This window comes from Podarcis pityusensis (genome assembly GCF_964106645.2).
Source record: "Podarcis pityusensis genome assembly, chromosome: 2".
NCBI classification, from domain to species: domain Eukaryota; kingdom Metazoa; phylum Chordata; class Lepidosauria; order Squamata; family Lacertidae; genus Podarcis; species Podarcis pityusensis.
This window is the reverse complement of record NC_138029.1, coordinates 122548683-122565589: the sequence shown is the minus strand read 5'-3', so window position 1 is coordinate 122565589 and position 16907 is coordinate 122548683. Positions and strand designations below refer to the sequence as shown.

Here is a 16907-nt window from a genome sequence, read left to right as displayed (position 1 = left end):
TCTGTGCTTTATGTTGATCTCCTTGGGTGCTCCTTTTCTTAGTTTTTAGGTGGTGCCTCATTCAATATGCACCGAAAGCTGTCGCCCTGGATATGCCAGAGTGGCTAAAGAAGGGGAGGCCGTTTGCTGCTACGATTGTGCTCCTTGTGCAGAAGGGACCATCTCCGTTCAGGAAGGTGGGTGACTCCAGAAGAAAGGGAGAGGCAAGATTTCGTGGGATTCCAGGGGTCACACAGGGTTCGTGCTCCTTTGGAGAACTGAAGACTCAGGGGAGACTGCTGTATCTTTAAGAAATATGATTTATTCACATATTTACACCTTCAGTCTGCATGGAGGAAGTCCAGATCTTGGCACATGATCAAGAGCAACTTGTTTACTATAGCAGTGCCGCACATCGGCTGGGTGAGGACTGCAGGGCCTGCTCCCTTCCAGGGCCTTTTCCAACTGGCCCAGGGGGCGTGGCCCAGGCCCTCTCTCCCAGCTATAGGGGACTCCTGCTGCGGGGAAGCCTCGGACCATCGGCTGTGGGGAGGACTGCAGGGCCTGCTCCCTTCCAAGGCCTTTTCCAACTGGCCCAGGGGGCGTGGCCCAGGCCCTTATTTGGAACAAACTTTTGAGGAAGTGTGGGAAGTGTTCTGCCATTGCTTCCCTGTTCCAGGTGGTTAATGTGCTTTAAAATGTCCTCAAGCAGTCGGTGGCAATTTAAATTTTTATTTCTTTTTTTCCTTTTTTCCTTTGTTGGGGGTGGGTGGGTGGGATGGATATTTGGTTGGGGATTAATTTTAGTATAATTGTTCTGTTCCTTTTGTTGTTGTTGTTGTTTTATTGGTTCTGTATAGTTTGTGTTTTGTTTTAAGGGGCGGGATCAGGGCTGCCTGGGAGTGGGGCCCCAGCCAACACAATGGCTGGGACAAGTTCCACGGGGGGGGGGGAAGCACTGGGACATCCGATCTCGGTGATCATGGGCAGGAGGCGGAGTTACGCTAAGACCAGACCATGTCATTACCGAGGAGGCAGGTTTACTCGTTGTTTGAAGACTATCCCTGCCTCCGGGTCTGGCCTTGACCAGATGGATACTGGAATCAACAGGGGAAACCCACATGACCTGAAGGTGTTGCTGTGTAATGCCAGGTCAATGATGAATAAAACCACTGCCATCCACGACCTGATTGTGGATGGAGGATTTGACCTGGCATGTGTGACAGAGACCTGGTTGGAGGAAGCAGATGAGCCTGTCCTTGCCGCTGCTTGCCCACCAGGTTTCTCTTACGCACAGCAACCCAGGTCATGTGGGCAGGGAGGGGGGTTGCAGTGATTTTTAGGAAGTCACTAGCTTGCACCAGGCGTCCTACTGGGAAGATCCAGTTTTCTGAGTGCATGTTCTGGAAGTTGGGCAATAGGGGCAGTACAGGATTCCTTTTGGTGTACCGACCTCCCCGCTGCACCAAGGATTCCCTGTCCGAGCTGCTTCAGGTCGTGGCAGATTTTCTCCTGGAGACACCTAGTTTCGTTGTCCTAGGGGATTTTAACATCCATGCCGACACGACCTTACAAGGGGCTGCTCGGGACTTCATGGAAAGCATGGCCTCCATGGGGCTGTCCCTGAATAAGTTTGGCCCAACTCATAGTCATGGACATGCCTTAGACCTGGTGTTCACTTCTAGTGACGTGGGTGATCTGACACTAAGTAAAAGTGAAACAAAAGAAGTGCCATGGTCAGATCACTTCCTGGTGCAACTGGACTTCTCCGCGACCCTTCCCCTCTGCAGGGAGGTGGGACCAATTCAGATGGTCCGCCCCCGCCACTTAATGGATCCAAATGGTTTCCAGATAGTGGTAGGGGATGCTTTATCCCATGTTGATGGCCTTTCAGCTGATTCCCTGGTGGCCCGCTGGAATGTGGAGTTAACCAGGGCTATCGACTGTCTGGCTCCGAAGCGCCCTCTCCGATTGCATGGAGCCCGGGCAGCCCCGTGGTTTTCTTCAGAGCTGAGGGCGATGAAACAATCGCTGAGACGGCTAGAGCATCGGTGGCAGAAAACTCACTCCGAATCTGACCGGACACAGGTTAGAGCTCAACGTCGAGCCTACCAAGTGGCGATAGCGACGGTGAAGAAGACTTTCTTCGCCGTCTCTATTGCATCTGCAGAAAATAGTAGCAGGAGACTCTTTCAGGTGGTTCGCAATTTAATGGAACCACCTTTACCACCGGGGCCTTGTAAAGACCCCAAGATCTCCTGCAACGATTTTGCAAAGTTTTTTGAAGATAAAATCACTCATATTCGGAAGGAGCTAGACACCACCGTGGGAGCAGGGCTGGGGCGGGAGAGTGCTAGAGCTCTGTCTGGTCAAGTTGCATGGAATCAATTTCAATCCATTACCCCCGAGGATGTGGACAGGCTGCTTGGACGCGTGAAACCAACCACCTGTCTCCTTGATCCTTGCCCATCCTGGCTAATAAAAGCAAGCCGGGAAGGGCAGGGCGATGGGCTCTGCGGGGTGGTGAATGCTTCCCTCTGTGAGGGAACATTCCCAGATCCGCTGAAAGAGGCGGTCATTAAACCGCTTATTAAAAAACCATCTTTAGACCCGGCCAGTAGGGCCAACTATCGCCCAGTCTCAAATCTTCCATTCTTGGGCAAGGTGATTGAGCGCGTGGTTGCTGAACAACTCCAGGCACGCCTGGAGGATGCGGACCATTTGGATCCCTTCCAATCGGGATTCAGGCCTCACCATGGGACTGAAACTGCCTTGGTCGCGCTGGTTGATGATCTCCGGCGAGCTAGGGACAAAGGTGAGAGTTGTTTCCTAGTTCTGCTGGATCTCTCGGCGGCCTTTGATACAATAGACCATAACATCCTTCTGGACCATCTAGAGGGGCTGGGAGCTGGGGGCACTGTTATACAGTGGTTTTGCTCCTTCCTCCTGGGCCGTGTTCAGAAAGTGGTGGGGGGGGATGAGTGTTCAGACCCCTGGGCCCTCACTTGTGGGGTGCCTCAGGGTTCCGTCCTCTCCCCCATGCTTTTTAACATCTATATAAAGCCGCTGGGAGAGATCATCAGGGGGTTTGGACTGGGTGTCCATCAATATGCAGATGATACCCAGCTCTACCTCTCTTTCAAATCAGAACCAGTGAAGGCGGTGAAGGTCCTGTGTGAGTGCCTGGAGGCGGTTGCAGGATGGATGGCGGCTAATGGATTGAAGTTGAATCCTGACAAGACAGAATACTGTTTTGGGGGGACAGGGGGCGGGCTGGTGTGGAGGACTCCCTGGTCCTGAATAGGGTAACTGTGCCCCTGAAGGACCAGGTGCGCAACCTGGGAGTCATTTTGGACTCACAGCTGTCCATGGAGGCGCAGGTCAATTCTGTATCCAGGGCAGCTGTCTACCAACTCCACCTGGTACGCAGGCTGAGACCCTACCTGCCCACGGACTGTCTCGCCAGAGTGGTCCAGCGCCGAGGGCCTTCTGACGGTTCCCTCATTGCAAGAAGCAAAGCTACAGGGAACCAGGCAGAGGGCCTTCTCGGTAGTGGCGCCCGCCCTGTGGAACGCCCTCCCATCAGATGTCAAAGCGATAAATAACTACCTGACATTCAGAAGACATCTTAAGGCAGCCCTGTTCAGGCAAGTTTTTAATCTGTGATATTTTAGTGTATTTTTGGTTTCTATGGAAGCCGCCCAGAGTGGCTGGGGAAACCCAGCCAGATGGGCAGGGTATAAATAATAAATAATAATAATTATTATTATTATTATTACTTGAGTGGAAGAAATCTCTCCCAACCAATCTTCAGCCAGCCTAGCCAAAATGGGTACCTCCTTGTTCTCTGCCTTATTCTTCCCAGCACACCTTGCTAAAGACTGTATTTTCCTGACACCTCAAACGCACACCCCATCACCATGGCAACCTCTGTCAGAAAACAGACAGGTATGGATGTAAGAGTTTTGTTAGTAATTCTGAAGTCATTCTTCTTCTCTTCAGATGCAAAGATTTGCACCAGATGCCCAGAAGATCAGCATGCAAATCAAGCGCGAAACAAATGTGTCCCCAAGACTATAACATTTCTCACTTATGAAGAATCCTTGGGGATTGTGCTGGTTTCCTTTGCTCTCTTCTTGTCCTTGACCACTGGCATTGTGAAAGGAATCTTCGTTAAATACAAGGAAACTCCCATAGTCAAAGCTAACAATCGAGACTTATCCTATATACTCCTCAGCTCCCTCCTGCTTTCCTTTTTGTCCTCCTTCCTGTTCATCGGCCGGCCAAGGAAAGTGACCTGTCTTCTCCGACAAACAGCCTTCAGCATCATCTTCTCAGTTGCTGTCTCTTCTGTTTTGGCAAAAACCATCACTGTGGTGCTGGCCTTCCTGGCCACAAAGCCAGGGAACAAGGTGAGGAGATGGCTGGGGAAGAGTCTGGCCAACTCCATTGTCCTTTCCTGTTCCGGTATCCAAATTGTCATCTGCAGCATCTGGCTGGGAATCTCCCCACCCTTCCCAGACTCCGACATGCACTCCCAAGCTAGAGAGATCATCCTTCTATGCAATGAGGGATCTGTTGCCATGTTCTACACTGTCCTTGGCTACATGGGCTTCCTGGCTGCCATCTGCTTCACGGTGGCTTTCCTAGCCAGGAAGCTTCCTGGGGCCTTCAATGAAGCCAAGCTGATCACCTTCAGCATGCTGGTCTTCTGCAGTGTTTGGGTGTCCTTTGTGCCCACCTACCTGAGCACCAAAGGGAAGTTCATGGTTGCTGTGCAGGTCTTCTCTATGTTGGCCTCCAGTGCTGGGCTTCTGGGCTGCATCTTCCTTCCCAAGTGCTACATTATCATCCTCAGGCCTGATCTGAACACAAAGGCACATCTAACTACAAAAAGTGAAGGTGGTAGTTTCTAATTCTTAGCTTCTTTGAAGATTCTTGGCTTCACATAAAATACAATGTTGTTAACATGGACCAAACATTGCCGTTAGGATGCTGTCAGCAGCTTCCAGCTGGTTGCCCAAGAAAGTATAAAGACTTTGGTCATCTTGGTCTTCCTTTCACAGCACAGCACCAACCGCTCTGTCAAAGGCGTCTCTTTATTTGACCAACACCCTGCGGGGGTCTGCATGAGCTGGGTACACCTCTGAGGAGAACAAGGTTTTGAGATGCTCAAATGCCTGTTGTGCCTCAGCTGTCAACTGGAACGGCTTCTTGCCCTACAAGCAATCCGTGAGGGGTGTAGTGAATCTCAAATAGGCTGACATGAACTTGCGGTAATGTTTGGCCAATGCTACAAACCTCTGCAGGTCTTTCTTTGTCTTGGGCTCCTGCCACGAAACTACGCTCCGCACCTTAGCTGGATCCATATGCACCCCCTCACTTGTGAGGTGATACCCCAGGAAATCTTTGCGAATTCTCATTTTTGTTGATTTATTGTGCTGGTTAATTGTTCTATGTGTGATCTTAACAATAAATTTTGTTGTAAAAGCCATTGAAATGGTTCTTCTCGGTTATCAGTGTTGGCTGCCTGCCCCGTGGCTCCTGCTACGCCATCTGTCATGATTTATGACCTAACCGCTGATTAAAGTTGACTCGGGACAATTTGTCAGGATGCTGTCAGCAGCTTCTGGCTGGTTGCCCAGGAAAGCAAAAAGAAAAGGAAAGGTTTCTTACCGTCCTTTTTTATTTCAATTTTTACAGAGAGAGAACTCAGCCTCTTAGATAATGGCATTATCCCAAGTGACTTTCCACCCTTGTCTCTCCCACATCCTCATTCGTCACTTCTCCGGGTGTTGCTACGTGCCCGCTGTCTTTGAGCTCTTTGCTCTCCTACTTTCAAGGCTTGCCGGGTTCTAGGAGATGGTGGGTTCTGGATGCTTTCTAATGACATTGTATCAACCAGCTGCCGCTCCACTTCTGCCGCTTCCTCCTTGTCTCCCATTATTTTCCAACTATTCCCCTAACTTGCCCCTGAGCTGTGACCTCCGACAAACCACTGTTATAAATCTATACTGTCTTCCTCTTCTCTGGAAGAGTCAAGATGGGGAGGCGGTCTCCACCATTCCACCATTCAATTTCAAAACAACCAGTATTAGCGACCTGTTCGCAGTAGTCGTCATAAGCCAATAGGCTCATGTTGGAAATATTAAGGAGTGATCAAGCCACCAATTTTCAAGACAACTAGGACTACCCTCTTCCATGAGAATGCATTGACAACTCCTGAATCCACCAATTCATGCCCCCATTGCAAGCTTTAATAAGTCATGCAGGGCAGCGGTTGGGAGACCACATGGATGGGACCACCTGAAGTCAAACACTTAACTTGACCCATTTCAATCTGGGTTCAGACCTTGTTATGCATGGAATCAAAGAAGCATAAATAAAAACAAAAATTGTGAAAGGAAGTGGTAATGAATGATGAAAGTGAATGTATAATAAGGATGGAGCGGCCCTACAGTCCTATCTGTTTTATAATCTGATGGACTTGTTACTGAAGATGTCCATTTCACTGACCTGCACTGGTGTAAATCCATATTGTCTTTAAATGTTGAATTGTGGTTCAAAGAGCAATAGAACCTCAACAGCTGAAAACATCATTTGCAAGCAGTGAGAGTCACTTCAGAAGGTTCCACTTCTTCAAGAATCTGCCCCAAACTCAAGTAGCCCTAATCCAGAATAGGGCTGAATTAAGCATTAAGCAAAATAAGCACGTGCTCAGGGCCTCAAGGGAAGGGGGGCACCTTAGAAATTTTCCATTGCTGGATTTACCCAGATCTTTGCAATTAGAAAAAAATAGGTGGTTTGTTTTCAAATATAAAGTGGTAATATTCAAAAATAAACGTTATTTTCCACCTTACTGTAGGTTCTGCTTCATTTTGAAAAATCAATCTTTATTTTACAGTTTATTAGTGCTTATTTCCTGAATTAGATACACATGGGGGCACCAAGATCTTTTAAGAGCTTGATCTGGCTGTAACCTTTGGTAAAAGATACCATAGCCCCCATGTTTTACCTTTTCATCATCTGTCATGAACACCCACAGCATTAAGCCTGGGTCTGACTGTTAACTGTCTCTCACTTTGCTGGGGTTTGAAGCGCATTCTGTGTGTGACATCATACACTGATGTCACAATGATACATCTGCATTCATCCATGGTAACGTCACTGGCCAATAAACTCCTGCAACTAGGTCACCAGCAGCCTGGCTCTCCAGCAAGCTGAATGTATAGCCTGAGCATGAAGAAGAATATGGAGATCATCAGGGGGGTTAGGCTGAGTCTCAGTTCACCAGTGTGCGGATGATACACAGCTCTACCTCTCTTTTAAATCTGAACCAGTGAAGGGGGTGAAGGTCCTGTGTGAGTATCTGGAGATGGTTGGAGGATGTATGGTGGCCAACGGATTCAGGCAGAATCCTGACAAGACCAAAGTACTGTTTTGGGGAGACGGGAGCAGGTGTGGGGGACCCACTGGTCTTGAATGGGGCAACTGTGCCCCTGAATGACCAGGTGAGAAGCCTGGAAGTCATTTTGGACTCATAGCTGTCCATGGAGGTACAGGTCAATTCTGTCTTCCAGCTCCATCTGGTAGGCCATCTGAGACCCTACCTATCCACAGACTGTCTCGCCAGAGTAGTGCATGCCCTAGTTATCTCAAACATGGACTACTGCATTCAGGTAGGTAGCAGTGTTGGTCTAACACAGTCAAAATAAATTATTATTATTATTATTATTATTATTATTATTATTTGTACCCCGCCCATCTGGATGGGTTTCCCCAGCCACTCTGGGCGGCTTCCATAGAAACCAAAAATACACTAAAATATCACACATTAAAAACTTGTCCAGTAGCACTTTAGAAAGCAACTAGGTTTGTTCTGGGTATAAGCTTTCATGTGCATACACACTTCTTCAGATACCTACTGAAGTGGACTACTGCAATGCACTCTATGTGGGGGCTACCTTTGAAGGGGACCCAGAAGCTACAACTAATCCAGAATGTGGGAGCTAGACTGGTGACTGAGAGTGGCCGCTGGGACCATATAACATAAAGGATCTTCACTGGCTCGCAGTACATTTCCGAGCACAATTCAAAGTGTTTGTGCTGAATTTTAAAGCCCTCAACAGCCTCAGCCCACTATACCTGAAGGAGCAGAATGTGTGTTTTGTGTGGAGACACTGTTTAACTATCCAAAGACCAGCTGGACCAGACACCGGAACATCTGATGATCCTTCAGTCTCTTTTCAGTTTCACGCTTGATAGTTGCAGTGAGTAGCTTTGTACTGTAAGTGGCGAAGAACCTCCTCCCAACCCTTTTTCGCTTGCAAACGAATAGCCACTTACTGAATTTAACATTTATGTTAATAGCCTTCCTCAGCCCAACTATGTATGATTGAAATTCTTCCAGGGAAGGAGCAATCTTCAAAGTCTATAACAGACTTCTCTGTCCTGACTCTTCCAACACTCAGCTTAATTGGAAGCTGAGTTGAATTGAATCTCTAGTTGGCTGCTGGTATATTACTAAGCTAAAGCCAGATATTATTGCTACTGTCTAAATCCAATGGACCAGTCAGCTGGTTGGGTTGTCTCATAAACCCAAACTTCTATTAGCTCATGTGAGTATCTCATGGCTTACCTCGGTGTTAGAGACCTCCACTGGATGCCAATGAATCTATAGTTCTGAGGCAGTGTGGTGTAGTGATCAGGGAGTTGGACTGGGGCCTAGGAAACAAGGGTTTAAATTCCCGTCTAAAGTCCAAACTTCTAGTATTATTACTGGGAAGGAGGAAAACTTTTCCTATCCATATTATCCACACCATACAGGACTTTATACACCTCTATCATATCCTGTCTTGCTGGTCTTGGTCCATCATAGCTATTCTATACTTCCCTGGACTTGAGAGTCACATCATTGAGTTCTCACAAACACGTTTTGCTTTGGCTATTCTATGGTTTGTTTCTTTCTTTATTTTAAATAATTTTTATTAGATTTTCCACTTAAATCATATTCACATTTTTAAATACTTCTATAACTTAATATATTACTCTGTAAGAGCATCAACATCATTCCCTCCTTCTTTCTGACTTCCACATATCTTTCCATATTTTTCACATTTCTATAATCACTTATTTACCCTTTGTCAAATTATAATATTTCACCTTATTGTCAGTAAATCAGTCCCTTATATTTACATTACAAAGCATTTCAATTCAGCTCTACAAAGGTTTTCAAATGTTTATAATTTTCTTTCATATAAAATATAAATTTGTTCCAGTCCTTTTGAAACAGTGCGTCACACTGATTCCGGATCTTCCCCGTCAACTTGGCCATCTCTACATACTCCACCATCTTGACCTGCCAATCTTCCAGTGTTGGGAGTTCCTGCTGCTTCCATTTCTGAGCCAGAAGTGTTCTTGCAGCCCTTGTGGCATACATATACATGTTTACCTCTCTTTTATGTATTTCTTCACCAATTAAACCTAATAAAAATGCCTCTTTTTATTGAACTTATATTTCAAAACCTTTTTTAACTCATTATATATTATATCCCAGAAGGCTTCCACTTTGGAGCAAGTCCACCACATGTGGAGGAAATTCTTCTCCTTACACTTCCAACATTTTTTGTCTTGATTTCTATACATTTTAGCAAGTTTGGCAGGTGTGATATACCATCGGTACATCATCTTAAATACATTTTCTTTGAGTGACACACATGCTGTAAATTTGATTTAGTCCACAGTTTTCCCCACCTTTCAGAATCAATCAGATCCTGGGCCCACCTAATCATAACGCTAGATATGCTATAGTTTCTTGGACTTTACTGAAGTTAATGTTTCCTCAAGTTTAGCAGGGCCCAGATTGAGAGTCCCATCTTTGAGTTCTCACAAACATGTTTTGCCCTGGCTCTGCAGCTGCCCATTGAGTCACACACCGATTCCAGGGAGTTGCAGAGGAGGTGGACATTCTTAACCCTATAATTATCAAAATCATGGTGATTTGCTTATCTAGTCCTGGGATTTCCCCAACGATGGCCTTGGAGTCCACAAATAACAAAACATCAGAATCACAGGCAGCATCAGATAACTTATTGTCACAAGCCTGAAAGAAGAACAGGGTCATAAATATCAGAAGCCGGACCTGGGAGATTTGGGGCTGGCAGGGCTTGTTTCTATGGGAGGTTTCCTTTTTCTACCTTTGCTTCTGAAGCTACTGTAGGAGTCCAGCTGTGCTTCTAATGTTACTGCTGTCACAAGAGTGTACGATTCCTGCAGGCATAGCCAGGATGATATTTCTGCTGCTGCTGTTTCTGCTGCTAATGCCCCATGGAGCCAGTAGGATGCTGAAAGCTAAATGCCCATTGAACAGAAATATAGGAACTGATCCGTTGAGTTATTACAGGCCAGGAGACCACCTCATTAGTCAGGTCATATTTCCAAAAGGTTTTATAACTAAGCCAATCAACTTTTCACGGCATCCCAGAAACACTGTTATGACGTAAGTGACTTTATGTTACCCAGTCTGCATTCACATTTATTGCTGTTTTCCAGAGGCAGCATCCAGTTTCTGGCCATGCCCCTTGGTATCCTGCAAACAAAGAGGTTGTTTCAGAACCCTTTCCCTATTTTGGGCTTCAGTTTCATTAATGCAGCTAAAGCATAGTTGATCATCTCATGTCTCATGAAAAAGGGTGTTTCTTCCTAGTCAAGTATTAACAGCTTTGACAGCTTCCTCTATTCCTTTATTCCCAACAAACTGTCTAAATTAAATGTCCCTGGTGTGTTGGGTGTATGTGGATTACAACGTATCTTAAAAAGGTTCTAAATCCACGGTGCAATCTTTGCAGATCAAAGAATGTGTAAAAATCGGAATGTAAGGATACCACCACCTTCCCTTCAATCTCTCTGAAACGTTCAAATCCGTATAGGAACCTTACCAAGTAGTATCTTCTCACCCTCTAAGTATTTCATAGAATCATAGAATCATAGAGTTGGAAGAGACCACAAGGGCCATCGAGTCCAACCCCCTGCCAAGCAGGAAACACCATCAGAGCACTCCTGACATATGGTTGTCAAGCCTCTGCTTAAAGACCTCCAAAGAAGGAGACTCCACCACACTCCTTGGCAGCAAATTCCACAGTCGAACAGCTCTTACTGTCAGGAAGTTCTTTCTAATGTTTAGGTGGAATCTTCTTTCTTGTAGTTTGGATCCATTGCTCCGTGTCCGCTTCTCTGGAGCAGCAGAAAACAACCTTTCTCCCTCCTCTATGTGACATCCTTTTATATATTTGAACATGGCTATCATATCACCCCTTAACCTCCTCTTCTCCAGGCTAAACATGCCCAGCTCCCTTAGCCGTTCCTCATAAGGCATCGTTTCCAGGCCTTTGACCATTTTGGTTGCCCTCCTCTGGACACGTTCCAGTTTGTCAGTGTCCTTCTTGAACTGTGGTGCCCAGAACTGGACACAGTACTCCAGGTGAGGTCTGACCAGAGCAGAATACAGTGGCACTATTACTTCCCTTGATCTAGATGCTATACTCCTATTGATGAGGCCCAGAATTGCATTGGCTTTTTTAGCTGCCGCATCACACTGTTGGCTCATGTCAAGTTTGTGGTCAACCAAGACTCCTAGATCCTTTTCACATGTAGTGCTCTCAAGCCAGGTGTCACCCATCTTGTATTTGTGCCTCTCATTTTTTTTTTTGCCCAAGTGCAATACTTTACATTTCTCCCTGTTAAAATTCATCTTGTTTGTTTTGGCCCAGTTCTCTAATCTGTCAAGGTCGTTTTGAAGTGTGATCCTGTCCTCTGGGGTGTTAGCCACCCCTCCCAGTTTGGTGTCATCCGCAAATTTGATCAGGATGACCTTGAGTCCATCATCCAAGTCGTTGATAAAGATGTTGAATAAGACCGAGCCCAAGACAGAACCCTGTGGCACCCCACTAGTCACTCTTCTCCAGGATGAAGAGGAACCATTGATCAGCACCCTTTGGGTTCGGTCAGTCAGCCAGTTACAAATCCACTGAGTGGTAGCATAGTCAAGACCGCATTTTACCAGCTTCTTTACAAGAATATCATGGGGCACCTTGTCAAATGCCTTGCTGAAATCAAGGTAGGCTACATCCACTGTGTTCCCTTCATCTACCAGGCTTGTAATTCTGTCAAAAAACGAGATCAGGTTAGTCTGACATGACTTATTTTTCAGAAATCCATGCTGACTATTGGTGATCACAGCATTCCTTTCTAGGTGCTCACAGACTGTTTGCTTAATGATCTGCTCCAGAATCTTCCCTGGTATTGATGTCAGACTGACTGGGCGGTAATTATTTGGGTCCTCTCTTTCCCCCTTTTGGAAAATAGGGACAACATTTGCCCTCCTCCAGTCTGCCGGGACTTCGCCTGTTCTCCAGGAATTCTCAAAGATGACTGCCAGTGGTTCTGAGCTCACATCTGCCAGTTCTTTTAATATTCTTGGATGCTGTTCATCTGGCCCTGGAGACTTGAATACATCTAAACTAGCCAAGTATTCTTGTACTATCTCCTTAGTTATTCTGGGCTGTGTTTCCTCTGCTGAATCATTTGCTCCAAATTCTTCAGGTCGGGCATTGTTTTCTTTATCGGAGAAGACTGAGGCAAAGAAGGCATTGAGGAGTTCAGCCCTTTCTGTGTCCCCTGTTTGTATTTCACCATCTTCTCCTCTGAGTGACCCCACTGTTTCTTTGTTCTTCCTTTTGCTACGAACATACCCATAAAAGCCTTTTTTGTTGCTTTTAACCTCTCTAGCAAGCCTGAGTTCATTCTGTGCTTTAGCTTTTCTGACTTTGTGTCTACACATGCTGGCTATTTGTTTGAATTCCTCTTTGGTGGTTTCCCCCCTTTTCCATTTTTTGTACACATCCTTTTTTAATCTTAACTCAGTTAAAAGTTCTTTAGATAGCCACCCTGGCTTCTTTAGGCACCTTCCATGTTTCCGTCTCATTGGTATTGCCTGACGTTGTGCTTTTACTATCTCCCTCTTAACAAACTCCCAGCCATCATGAACTCCCTTTCCTTTTAGTATTACTGTCCATGGGATCTCACCCAGCACATCCCTAAGTTTTATGAAGTCGGCTTTCTGAAAGTCAAGAAATTGAGTCCTAGTATGCTTGGCTGCTCCTTTCCGCTGTATAGTAAACTTCAGAAGAGCATGATCACTCGCGCCTAATGATCCTTCCACTTCTACCCCACTAACCAGGTCATCAACATTGGTTAGGACCAGATCTAAAATGGCTGTTCCTCTTGTTGCTTCTCCCACTGTCTGGACAATGAAGTTGTCTGCAAGGCCAGTGAGGAATCTGTTTGACCTTATGCTCTTGGCTGAGTTTGACAGCCAACAAATATCCGGGTAATTGAAGTCCCCCATTACTACTATCTCCCTTCCTTTTGCATGCTTGGCCATCTGTTCCAGGAAGGCATCATCTATGTCCTCCGTTTGGCTTGGGGATCTATAGTAAACTCCCACAATGAGGAGAAGAATGTTATTCCTCTCTCCCTTGATTTTGACCCAAATGCTCTCACTTTGGCTTTGAGGTTCTAAATCTTGGATCTCTTCACAGGTATACACATCCCTGACATATAACGCCGCCACTCCTCCTTTCTTGTCTGGTCTGTTTCTCTGAAATAGATTGTATCCCTCCATTATTACATTCCAATCGTGGGACTTATCCCACCAGGTTTCAGTGATGCCTATTATGTCATATTTAGTTTGCTTTACCAAGAGCTCAAGCTCATCTTGTTTATTTCCCATGCTTTGCGCATTAGTGTACAGACATTGAAGTCCATCAATGTCTGTACATTGGCCTCTTGACATGTTTGGAAAGAGTCATTGTGTATGGTGAAGCTTTTTTGGCAAGAAATATAGAACGACCATTCTGATGTCTTTCATTGGAAACAGTACTTATCACAGAGGAATGCAACTTTTCCTAATCGTTACCCTAAGTATATTTTATGTGCCCTGTGGAAGTTGGGCAGGGGATCAGAAGCTGGCAATTTCTGGGAGGTGCACAGCTGCTTCCCCCAACCTGTGGCCTTTCAGATTTTGCTGGATTACAGCTCCCATTATCCCTGACCATTGAACATGCTGGCTGGGGCTTCCATTGGATGTGACCTAGAAACAAGGAGGCATGCTTAACAATATTTCTGTCAATAGGCAATATTTCTGGATCTAGTACATGACCATACATTTGATTTCCCTCCTATTCACATGTTACACATTAATTCATTGGGTTCCTAGTCACAACCTTACTTGATGTCGGGGAAACGGTGTCCCCAGAAATCTGCAAAACTGTCCTTCATATATCCCCCCTGTACTCCTTCACTGTTGTGGGCAGGAAGAAGGAACATAAAAAAACGCACATATAGGACTATGCTTGGAGGACCGGGATCATTTTCTTGTGCTGGGGCTCTCTGAATGCCCATTCCATCTAAGAGCAGCACCTTTGTCATTTCCTGACAAAGATTCTGCTCCTTCCTAGCTGCAGAGTTTGCCCCAATAGATATAAAACCAGCAAGCTCTTCTTCTGTTCTTACAGAGCAAGGAATGTTGCAAAGTTCTTTTCATTTAATGGGGAATGGGAAGCTAAAACGATTTTTTGTGTATTCATTTATTTGCAGTTGGTCAGCAGAGGATAGCTCACCAGTCCTGTCCATCTTGTTTGCAACCCAGGAGATCGCCCGGCATCTTAAGCATTTAGCCAATGTCACCCTGGGCTATAGCATCTATGAGGCCGCTTTTGATGTCAGGACAACTGCTGATGCCATGTTAGACAGTATTCCAAACTACAGCTGTGGAAGACAGAATAACATGTTGGCTGTTTTTGAAGCAACTTCTTCTGAAATCTTCCACCAAATTTCAAGCATGTTGGGCATCTACAAAATGCCCCAGGTAGGAATTGGAAGAGAAGTGATTGGTTATGTTTCATTCCTCTTTGCTGTCTCTCCAGCAGTGGTGAGGAACCCTTTCATGCTCCCAGAAGTTTCTAAACTTCAAAGCCAACCATTCTGGCCTTTAGCCATGGTTGTGTGTACTGATGTACTTGTGCAGAGTTGTACTTCAACAATATTCTAAGGGCCAAATTTTCCAGGCAACACAAAAGAGAAGCACCCAGAGAGAGAGACCAAAGGGGGGGATCTCATTTTAAGAATATGGAAAGTGATTTAAAAAACCCTCAGCCTCTTCCTACCTTCCTCTCCCGTTTGTCAATAGGAAGATTTAGTTGAAAGTAGCCCCTGGCCCCTAAAGGGTTCTTGTTTCTCAGGAAGACCAGTGGATGTCTGACAGCTAACTGAACACAGACGTTTAAGTACTTGCACTCCTCCAAACTGTGCAGCTGCTTACCTTCTGCCTCTCATTCTGTGTAGTGCCCCATTGTGACTCTAGGAAGAGGTTTGGGTGCCATGACCCTACAAGGCCCAGATGCCCTGCTCTGCCCCAGAGTCCATTGGAGCCACTTCCTTCTCTGTAAACTCCAGGTCCTCTTCTGAACATGATTCCTCCATCAAAGGCATTGCATATATCCAGAAGCATCTGGTTAGCTACTGTGAAGAGATGGGCCTTTGGCCTGGTCATGCGGCAGGGCCCTGCTTGTGTATTCCTGAAAACATGACACCATTCTTTTTCTTACTAGATCAGTTTTGGCTCTGCTGCTCAGGATCTGAATGACAAAACTCAGTTCCCTTTTATCTACCAGATGGTCCCCAAAGAAGAAACCCAGCACATGGGGATTGTCAAGTTGTTGCTACATTTCAGGTGGACGTGGATCGGTCTCTTTGTTCCAGACAACGACAATGGAGAAAGGTTCCTGAGTGTTTTCACCCTTCTGCTGATCCGCAGTGGGATTTGTGTTGCTTTCTTGGAAAAATTTCATATTTCAACCCTGGATCAAATGTCATCCTTACATTGTAAAGCTTCGGACTTGAGAAAAGTCAAGGTGTTTGTTTATTATGGGGACTCTGAGCACAGAATTCGTCCAATCATACTTTTACAAAGAATTCATGAAGTGAGGAAATCTCAGGGGATAGTCTGGATCACGACAGATCTTCTGGACATTGATGTGATGTTGTTTGGTGGCACAGATTACTTCCAGCCTGCCCAAGGTTCTTTGTCCTTTGTAATGAATACCGAAAAAAGGACAGAACAGGGTTACTATACTCAACTTTCATTTGAAGATAGAGCTGCAGCTGCACAGTTTTTCAAAAGAGTATTCAGTTGTACATGTTCAAACAATGTGCTGCCCGTGGAGGGTTGGACAAGGTGCACAGAAATGGAACAACAGGAAAATTTATCCAAGGAGGAGATGGAGGCAATCTGGTCTCAAGACCGCTACAGCACTTACTACGGCGTCCAGTTTGTGGCTCAGGCCCTAAATGCTGCATATTCATCCAAATCCAAATGGAAGGTAATGGCGGGTGGAGAAGACAGATTGGAACTTCAAAGGCTGCAGCCATGGCAGGTCTGTCCTCTCCCCCTTTTTGCAAATACTTTGCCCATCTCTGGAATCCTTTTCAGATTCTATATTCCTTGTAGTTTATCTCATTGTAATTGTTTCATATGTTTAGGTTTCCTATGCCCTGTCTTTAGTAGTACATATTAAGAAGTTTTTTTAATTGTTCATCTATCTTTGCTGTTCTACAATACTTTTAAAATTAATTAAAATATGTTTTAAAAATAAATAATTTAGGAAGGTTAGAAAAAAATCCTTCAAAGCACAAGTAAAGCTATGAAAAGTGGTTAAAGGGCATTCTCTCAAATAAACCTTAAATAATTACCATGTTTAATAATTTACATATTGCTTGCCCGCTGAAAAAAACCTCAAAGCAGTTTAGAAAAAAAGACAAAAGAATAAAATTATCACTAAAGAACTTAAAATCCCAATTTGAAACATACT

At 45.3% G+C, this 16907-nt stretch overlaps 1 protein-coding gene across 1 annotated transcript in view; it reads left to right on the top strand.

The window, feature by feature from the left end:
- Positions 1–10472: 10472 nt before the first annotated feature.
- The window catches only part of LOC308465375 (vomeronasal type-2 receptor 26-like), a gene marked incomplete at both ends in the record, with an annotated part of 28746 nt that continues 22311 nt past the window's right edge, over positions 10473–16907 (top strand). The window contains 3 exons of the mRNA XM_080985294.1: positions 10473–10477; positions 14635–14905; positions 15648–16472. Coding sequence (XP_080841420.1) covers positions 10473–10477; positions 14635–14905; positions 15648–16472 — 1101 coding nt within the window. The remainder of the gene's footprint in view (positions 10478–14634; positions 14906–15647; positions 16473–16907) is intronic.